Source organism: Musa acuminata, chromosome BXJ2-11, assembly GCF_036884655.1.
Source record: "Musa acuminata AAA Group cultivar baxijiao chromosome BXJ2-11, Cavendish_Baxijiao_AAA, whole genome shotgun sequence".
Classification (NCBI taxonomy): domain Eukaryota; kingdom Viridiplantae; phylum Streptophyta; class Magnoliopsida; order Zingiberales; family Musaceae; genus Musa; species Musa acuminata.
The window spans coordinates 32,429,072-32,438,932 of record NC_088348.1 but is presented as its reverse complement, the minus strand read 5'-3'; the positions used below and the strand labels follow the sequence as shown (position 1 = coordinate 32,438,932).

Sequence of the window (9,861 nt, the reverse complement as noted above, 5' to 3'; positions counted from 1 at the left end):
GTTGTGTTGTTGGCGTAGAAATGAATCTACATTGGAAGGCCAAAGAAAACAACAAGGATTTAGACTTGAGTTTGATCATATGTGGTTGCAAGAAATGGAATTATCTTTCGGTGGGCGAGTGGATCCAAATCAGTGGCCAAACCGCGTTTCTCGTGCATTTACATTTGAATTGGAGGAGAATACTATCACTCGGATCATAAGGAAACATCCTTACCATAAAAAACAATTCATAGTTCCCCCTCGTCACCCTCATCACAACTCAATGGCTTACTTCATTCACAATAATATTCAACATTCTGATGACAAGCACAAACAAATTCAACACTAACAGCAGGTTGGGCTGCATGTAATGTCAATTATAGAACGAAAATGCTGCAGATTCTGATAATAAAATTGTCACATTGCCTACCAGTCTATGTTTTGCTCAAATCAAGAGTGCGTGCACCTTTAAGGAGATCAAAATAGAGCTCTTGTGACGAACAAAATAGAGTTTCCCGACGACAATCCAGAAGAGCAACAACAGCAATGAATCCGATGCTCATAAAGAGAAGAGTATTGGGAGAGACATCTTGGCCCCCGTAGCATCGTCGGTGTGGAACTGGAGCATCGTGCTGGCACCTCCCCCCTGCTGCACCACCACCGCCACCACCACCACCTGGCCTGATGTGGCCCTCCGTGTGCCTCCTGCATCCCTTCTCGAGGTCGGGATGGTTTATGTCCTGTGATCTGGTTTTGTAAACTCTTAAGTACGTCATGCAGCTGTAAGGCAAATTGCATGTTTGCAACAACCATGTCATGCAACTGTATGGCAAATTGCTTGTGGCATTCAGCAGATAGTGTCGTCAACGGTGCAAGTCTTATGTTGTAAGAAAATAATGTTTGATAGATCCGTGGACGACTTTTGCTTACCTCCTGCTTTACATAATAATGATTGGTAATGTCAACAGTGCATGTCATAGAGTCATTGCTTAGCCTTTGATACTGCAGAGGGAGGATAAAAGAACTACAACCATGTCCGTTCTGACATCGCAATTTGTAGCCAATTCACAATATCCCAAAAGGAGGAGGAAGATGAAAAGAACTGCAACCCAAGTCATTCATGAACCTTCGAGATGACATCGCTTGCCGGTCTGATATTAGATGGTACCATCACGATAGAGTCTCGAAGATTGGGCTTTAACAATACCATCACCTAATAGGACGATACCACCACATTAATTGTCGACAATATCATCAGGAGACTAAGCCTCAAGCGGTTTCATCGTCCACCCTCGACAGTGTTACCGCTTGGCATGGCTCTAAGTGGCTGAGTGATCCATCTATTAGGTCCAACTCAGTCCTAACTTAGGCCCAATTTGTACTTAATTGAGTTGGTTCAATTCCAACCCAATTCCAATTTAAAACTATTTCGAACTAAATAATTATTCTAAATGATTAATCACATGTTGTCCGACATGTTATTGGTTTATTGGCGTTTCATTCAATCTTTTGGTGCATCGTTCTCTTTTGCGGCCTCTTGCCCAATCGGAATATTAACCTCCGCAAATCCGATCTCCTTGGTGCAATGTCCGCTCTTCTAGGCTCGATGCTCGAACTCATGGCACGAAGCTTTCTGCCAACACATCCACTGATCCTCCGATTTCACGTCCAATCTTCTGACATATTTCACTCCGGCTCAACATTAATTTTTTCTTCTTTAATTGTCTCTTCATGATCCAAGCTAATCCTATATTACTCAAAATACAGATTAAATCATAAATTTTATCAACTAGTTTTATTATCAAAATATGAGATTCGATAATTAAGCCAGAGAATTACATCTGTCTGAGAGAAAAAATAAGTATATTAGAGATATAAATAGTTATATAGGGAAAATCATAGGAGAGAGAAGTAACAGAAAGTCTAAAGAGAGAGAAAACTCTAGAAAGAAACAAAAGAGAAATAAATTATTAGAAAGAGAAATCAGATCTTAAGATAATATAGTTAAAAATTAATCACAATATCCACGAGAAGTATATCTGATAATCATAAAATAGGAGGATATAATTAAAAAAGCAATCGATAAATTAGATTATAATAGGACAGAGACGATCAATAGAAAAAATAATTCACATACAATAGAGAAGATCGAAGGTATGGATAATGACTTTTATATGTTATTTTGGATCTTGTTATTATTTTTTTGTATCAAAAAGTTTTAAAAAAATTTATCTTCGATTATTTAAAAAAAAATATTAAATTATATAAAAATTTTATTACTCTTTGTAATAATATGATAAATGATATAGAATTTGTGTTACTCTCCGAAGAATAATGGATGATAAAAGAGTACTAAAGTTGATCTCTCGTTTAATACTAGATGAAAATCTTATTTTATGAATCTATATAATTAAGACATAAGTCTCATTAATTTTAAAAGATATTTATAAAAGAGGTATATATCCTTCTGTATTATTTGAAGTAAAAAAAAATGCATGACATATAATTAGAAGAAAATGAAAATATCTTAATAGAAAAAATTAGTGAAGATACCTAATTTTCAATAATATTCTTACTAAGATACAAGACGTTAAGATTGTACAAAATACAATCTACCATATGCATAATATTAATTTTATTGGAGTAAATGATTATGTTGGATTAGATTATTTAATTTCCATCAAAAACATAAATATATTTTACCTCTCTATAGAAAAAAAAATTAGAAAGTTGATTGTTAACCTGTCAAAATAAGTTGTTGATCAAAATAAGAAAATTTTATAAAATCTGAGAAATATTCTACGAGGAAAAAAGCCTGATATTTATGATTGATTTCATATTTAGGGATTGGTTCAAGAAAGCTAAGATTCCAAATAAATTAAAGTTTTACAATTTATTAGAACAGATAAGATAGAATAAATCGAGCACATCGAAAACTATTATGGAATACAAGGTTAAGAATTTAGATATTCTAAAAAACATTACGCATAGCAACAACATAAGATTGCATCAAGTTTCAAGGCTTTTCATAAATTTTTTTACAAACTTTAATCTAAGAGAATATATTCAAATATTAAATCAAGCTTTGCAATTAGATAGGATCTAAGTTTAAAAGTCTTAATCAAGATAGGAGTTACTATCGAGTCAAAGTATTGAATTTATCTTTTTATAATCAGAGAATAATATTTTATTGAATAATATATATATAAGTTCTGAGAATTTAGTTGTTGAAGTGTCTCTATTATCATCTTACGATTTCTTCCTTGATGTTGGCAGCTAAGAACACATCCAACACGGTCTTGACTTGGAGAGAAGAACTCCTCTTGACGCTAAACAGCAGATATTTAGGATCAGAGCTATCTCCCTTGAAGACCTGCCACCGGTCATTGACGCTACGCAGCTGCATGACGGAACAGCCAAAGTTGGATGTGTGGCAGACGTGAGAAGGTGGACCTTCTCCCGCATCGAGATCACAGGCTTGCCGGAAGCGTCGACGACTACATGCCAGCTTCTGAGGCTCCGCTTACGGACTTCAACCTTGAAGACGACGTTGCCGTTGGTGTCGGTCACGGCGAGGCGGTCACAGTTCAACCAGGAGGTGTCGATGAAGAACGTGAGGTCGATCGGGTACGAAGCGCAGAACCGCGGGTCGACGATGGCGTCGGGCCGAGAAATCCGAGGACTCGATTCACTCATCTTCTCTCTCTATCTCTCTCTCTCTCTTACAGCTGAATTGGTGGATAAAGATCAAGTGGATCGTTTCAAGTATTTGTTTAAGGTATGACGCAAATAGATGACATGAGACACAAACTCAAGTGAGGAGGCAAAAGAAAAGTAGCCCATCATCTCTCAAAGACCTCTTCGGAGAGTGGATCAGTGCAAGCAGACAAGCCTAATAAATCTGAGGTTCTTCTTCAGTGTTGACGATGTCAAGTAGCTTTCATTTTCTTTTGTCCACTGAAAAAGCATGATCAGCTATAATATTTAGTTGAGATTCCTAACCAAAAGATACACATAAATCTCCTAATAACAAAAAGGATAAACAGAACACCGAAAAGATCAGGAAACATGAATCTTCAATGCTTGAAAGAAGTGGCAGTGAGCTCTTCAAACAAGCTTTATGTATGATCTCTAAACAGTGCATAGGGCTGAGAAGAGACCCAATATCCACCTCACTTTCACTTCCCTGTTATATATATCTATGATCTCTAAACAGGTTCAGCTGCGGTGCAAACTACTATAATCTTACGTACATATATAGCCATCCCACGATAACACAAAAGGAGGAACATAAGATTAAGTACTACAACCCAAGTCTTGCATGAACATCCAAGTCTTCACCAAGTATCCATCTGTGGTTTCATGCTGCAGAGGAAGTCACTCGCTGTTATACTAGCAGGCATGGAGAATTAGGATCCACCTAGTGCAGCTGAGATTACAGATGAGATTCCATCTGAGATTTCGTCTGAGATTTCATCTGAGATTTCATGAGAGATTACAGTGTCTTCTTTAAAGAACTCATGTCGAATTATGGTCAGAGCAGTAACGAAGGAGTAGTCGGTGTTTGGGTTGACGGCCACGCCGAAAGCATCCTTGGATACCAATCCATTCACCAATTTGTATTCTTTGCTCATCTGCATCGCCACATCACACAATTCTAACAATGCAACTCCACATAAAACTTGCAATCAATGTTTTGATCTAAATCTAAAGCTGCTGAGATCTGTGTGCTGTACAGTTTGTTTTGGAGAAGGTAAGTACCTGCGCGATCACCATGGAAGAGTCGCCCTTGTACACAGTGCATGATCTCTTGCGGAAGCTTCCCTTGATCTTGAAGTCACACACCTCCTCCTTCGTGTTGGCAGCTAAGAACACGTCCAACTCGGTCTTGAATTGGAGAGCAGAACTCCTCTTGACGCTAAACAGCATATGCTTAGGATCTGAGCTATTTCCCTTGAAGACTTGCCACCGGTCATGGATGCTGCTCAGCTGCATGACAGAACGACCAGAGTCAACGTCTTGAACTTTGCAGAAAGAAGGAAGCGAAGCAGAGATGAGGAGGTGGACCTTCTGCTGCATCGAAATCACAGTCTTGCCGGAGGCGTCGACGACCACCTGCCTGCTTCTGAGGCTCCACTTATGGGCTTCGACCTTGAAGACGACGTTGCCGTTGATGTCGGTCACCGTGAGGTGGTCACATTTGGCGGCATCGATGAAGAACGTGAGGTCGATCGGATACGGAACGCAGAACCGTGGGCCGACGATGGCACCGGACGGCGCAGCAAACTGAGAACTTGAACTCATCTCTCTCTCTCTCTCTCTCTCTCTCTCATTCATTTCGGTCGTTGCGTTGTTGGCGTATAAATGAAGTGACATTGGAAGGTCAACGAAAACAACTAGGATTTAGACTTGACTTTGATCATATGTTGGATATGATTGCAAGAAATGGAATTATCTTTCAGTGGGCGAGTGGATCCAAATCAGTGGCCAAACCGCGTTTCTCGTGCATTTACATTTGAATTGGAGGAGAAGACTATCACTCGAATCACACGGAAACATCATTACCATCATAACATTCATAGTTCCCCCTCGTCACCCTCATCACAATTCAATGGCTTACTTCATTCACAGTGTTCAACATTCTGATGATAAGCACAAACAAATTCAACACTCACAGCAGGTTGGATTGACTTCAAAATAACAAGTATGCTGTATGTAATGTCAATTATAGAACGAAAATGCTGCAGTTGGGGCAAACTCCAAGGATTCTGATAATAAAATTGCCACATTGCCTACCATCCAATACATTGTCTGTGTTTTGCTCAAATCAAGAGTGCACCTTTAGGGAGATCAAAAGTCAGGACGCAAACATGGAGCTCTAGTGACGAACAAAATAGAGTTTACCGACGACATGCAGAAGAGCAACCACAGCAATGAATCCAATGCTCATAAAGAGAACAGTATTGGGAGACATCTTGGCTCCCGTAGCATCGTCGGTGTAGAACTGGAGCATCGTGCTCGCACCTCCTCCTGCTGCACCAGCACCACCACCACCTGGCCTGCGTCTGCGCAAGCTGGCAGCTGCTGCTGCACTACCTCTTGGTGGTGCTCCGCCATTGGCAACCATCTCGACTGTCGCAAAAAAATAATAAAAAGTAAAGCATACAAAACACAATCTTAAATATGGAGAAAGATCGTGTGTTCACGATGGAGCCAAAACAGCAGAAGAATGCAGTGAACATGTTTATGATGCAAAAGATGCATTCATTAGATTGGATTGCTAATGGCCAGAACCAATCATGTATTAGTTTTTTATTACAGTTAAAGAAACAAGAAAAAGAGAATTTCACACTAATAAATATCAACCCAAAGGAGGTTAGAGGTAACAAGTACATCTCCATAGTGCAAAATGAACAAAAATTCCACTGATACAAATATTGTTGGCATGATACACTATTTGCTCCTGTTGTAGCTAATCTTGCCTAGCCACTTGAGTATTAAAATAACCATCAAGGACTTGTGAATGAATAAAGGAAAAAGAAAATTTTGAAGGAACTTGAGGTCAATAACCATTCAACAATAATTTCCATCGCAACCAATGTGGTCGTAAAACAATCACCTGGGGCTTCGGCTAGATTTCGACTAGATTTCGACTAGATTTCGGGCCAAAAACAAGCCTCTAGATGTCTAAACTATGCTCACATGGACCACTATTTGCTGAACCATTAATCTTAAATAACACCCATCATTACCATCATTACAAAATCTTTTGTTAGACGTGATCAACTTTGAAAGACTGATAATAAGATGTTATCTTAAAATGAAAAAAAGAATGGCCAAAAAATAAAAGGGCTTCAGTCGTCTGTCATAGTGATTTAAATAAGAGCTACAACACTCGCCTAAGTGCTCGGGCAAGGCGAGGCCCGAGCGTCTCGTGTGTGGACCATGCGGCGCGCTTCAATGAGGCATCGCCTGGGCGCTCGCTCGAACCTAGGCACTGGGCATTTTGAACGAGCACCCGGTTCAATTAAGCAAACCAAACCGGTTTAAGTTTAGTTTGGTTCGTAGTTTCTTACCTCAAAAGTCACGCTTCATGCCTGCACGACCCCGAGGAACCCTAGCTCTGCTTCTGCCTCTGCCACCAACGCTTTCTATCGCTACCTCTGCCGTAGACTCAACGGATCGAGCACCTATTTTTTAATTATTTCAATAATTATATTTTTAATTATAATTTAATTATTTTTATTTAAATAATTATATTATATATTTTTAATATTTTAATATTTTAGAGTGCCTCCCTTTGCTCGGGCGAGCACCTAAGGCCTCAAGCACTTTGGGACCTTAGCGCCTAGCACTTTTTAAATCATTTATCCATCAGAATTATTTTTAGTCTTTCTAATGTTATTCCCTGCTTGGCTAACAACTTTATTTTATTTAACATCAATGTATATGCATCATGTTCATAAATTCTACGGATACATTTAACAATCTAATACATCTAACTGAAAGTAGTTCCTGTCATACTTAAAATACCTACAGATAGGATGCCTGTAAAGCATGCAGCTTCATCAGTAACCAATCGACCAAACAAATAGCTCAACAAAAAAAAAAAGGATTAATAAGTGCCACAGATATTGGAGACTGTTCATAATTCATTAACCAAATTGTTTGCTAAAGCCACCAAATCAAATATATGATTTCTCCTAGAATTTTCTCGCCACTCAGTAAACCACACAAATTTCTAACCAAACATATTAGTTCTCAAAATTGTCTTTTAGCAAATGGTGGTGAAGATCAAGCACTGAAAGAAAGCATCAAAAGGTTATTTAGGATCTCAATGTAATTCCAGAAATATTACTTAACCAGGGCAAACAGATCTACCCTCTGAGAGCATATTGTGATACTCCATAGATAAACTTGACAACCCAAAACAATAGTATATGTTCTCACGAAATTCACACACTTCTATCGAAGAAAATCAACGGATTAGTGAATTCCTACCATCACATCAACCCAAATATCAGAGATCTGATCAATCAGTCCTTTAATTCAAGGATAAGAAATGATATAAGTGAATTAAGGAGACGTCGGAATTACCGATCCTAAAAATCCAGATTTCTAATGTAAAAAGCGTCCTCAGACCAAGGTGCCAAATTGATCAGGTGAAACAGAAAAGATCGAGACGGGATGCATGTGGCTGCGATCAAAATCGTACCTTTGTGCAGCTGATGGTCGAAAAAACGCTAGGGTTTCCAACGAGGATACCGCCCAAGAGACGATCCCGATCCTTCGTGGGTATTTGACTTGCGGCATGTCTAATAGAGCTGTAAATGGGCCGGGCTAAAAAGCCCATGTAATGAAATTATATTTATTTGGGGAAGAAAAATGAGATATATTTATTTTAATGATATATTATTTCGGATAATTGGTAAGAAAAGAAGATAAATATTATTTTCATAATATTTTTTGTTCGGACCAAGTCGGCACTAAGAGGGGGGGGGATGAATTAGTGCTTACGATAAAATCACGTTGGTTTGGAAATTTTCGTTCGATGAAAACTGATCAGAAAGATGCTTGATTTGAAAGCACATTCATGAGATAGTGAAAATAATAAACAAGTAAATCAGTTTACAATATAAATAAAAAACATAAGAGAAATACAAATCATATTTATAGTGGTTCGATCGTGACCTGCATCGACTCTCGATTCCTCTTCACTCGAGGCCATCGGCTTCCACTACCGATATTCTTTTAAAAGACGAAGATTAACTATCATTTTATACTCTTTCTCTTTTTCACAAGTTCAAGAGATAACATTTACACTTAGTCCTCACTTTTTTCTTTAGAAGAACTTCTAACTACTACGAAGATATGACTTTATACTAAGAGATTTACAATTTTTTCATAAGGATTTTTCCCCCTTTTTTCAACTCAATTTCTTGCTTCTCCACGTAGGAATAACCAGGTTATTTATATATCACAAATGACTTCAAAATTGGAGCTAAAAAAGGTCTTATATCGGGTTTCCTGGGTCCTGACGGTACCATCGCTTAACACATCTAGGAGATTGTGTTTGGGTAGTATCACCGCCTGATATAATCTGGGAGATTGTGTCTCAAAAACTGAGCTTCTAATAGTGCCACCGCTTGAACCGATGGTGCCATCGCTTGACCCAACTTTTGGGTCATTGAATGAAATTTTCTCTTAACCCAAAATAATATGCTAAGTTGGCCTTTAATTGAGTTAGCATGATTCCAACCTAATTACAACTCAAAACTATTTTGATTTAGATAATTATTACAAAGCATTAATCACATGTTGTCCTGCATGTCATTGGTTTTTTGGCGCTTCATCCAATCTTTTGTCGCATCATCCTCTTTTGTGGTCTTTTACCCAATCAACATGTTGACTTTCACAACTTCGATCTTTTTTGACAGTATGTCCGCTCTTCTAAGCTTGATCCCCGAACTCATGGTACGAAGCCATATGATGATAAGTCAACCGATCCTCCAGCTCGACATCCAATCTTCTGACATATTCCACTTTGCCTCAACATTGATTCTTCATGTTTTAATTATCTATTCATGATCGAAGATAGTCCTGAATTATTCAAAACGTAGATTAGATCATAAACTCTATCAATTGATTTCATCATCAAAATTCGAGATTCAATAGTTTTATCTCAAATAAATATCATAATAAATAAGGCAGGCATGTAAATTGACAATAAAAATATTGATATTAAGGTTTTGGGGTAAAATCCCATAAAAAGTAAGGTTGGTGCATTAGAGATAAAAGGTCTTAATATCGGATTCGGGTCGGATCAAGAATTCTACCCGTTTCAAAGTTTAGTTCATTTAGCCTACTCGATCCGGCCCACAA

The 9,861-nt window shown here is 38.2% G+C and overlaps 3 protein-coding genes across 3 annotated transcripts; all 3 read right to left on the bottom strand.

Annotated features, from left to right (window-relative positions):
* Positions 1 to 3,223: 3,223 nt before the first annotated feature.
* LOC135627615 (protein LURP-one-related 15-like) lies at positions 3,224 to 3,675 on the bottom strand. The gene is made up of 2 exons (XM_065133740.1): positions 3,433 to 3,675; positions 3,224 to 3,379 (listed from the first exon to the last, which is right to left on the bottom strand). Exons 1-2 carry the CDS (start codon positions 3,673 to 3,675, stop codon positions 3,224 to 3,226), a joined length of 399 nt encoding a protein of 132 aa, XP_064989812.1.
* A 361-nt stretch (positions 3,676 to 4,036) lies between these two features.
* LOC103972662 (protein LURP-one-related 15-like) lies at positions 4,037 to 5,307 on the bottom strand. The gene is made up of 3 exons (XM_065132990.1): positions 5,047 to 5,307; positions 4,741 to 4,968; positions 4,037 to 4,613 (listed from the first exon to the last, which is right to left on the bottom strand). Exons 1-3 carry the CDS (start codon positions 5,281 to 5,283, stop codon positions 4,389 to 4,391), a joined length of 690 nt encoding a protein of 229 aa, XP_064989062.1. The 5' UTR covers positions 5,284 to 5,307; the 3' UTR covers positions 4,037 to 4,388.
* Positions 5,308 to 5,726: 419 nt separating this feature from the next.
* On the bottom strand, positions 5,727 to 8,310 carry LOC135627168 (protein transport protein Sec61 subunit beta-like). The gene is made up of 2 exons (XM_065133166.1): positions 8,195 to 8,310; positions 5,727 to 6,111 (listed from the first exon to the last, which is right to left on the bottom strand). Exon 2 carries the CDS (start codon positions 6,104 to 6,106, stop codon positions 5,858 to 5,860), a length of 249 nt encoding a protein of 82 aa, XP_064989238.1. The 5' UTR covers positions 6,107 to 6,111; positions 8,195 to 8,310; the 3' UTR covers positions 5,727 to 5,857.
* Between the last annotated feature and the right edge of the window lie 1,551 nt (positions 8,311 to 9,861).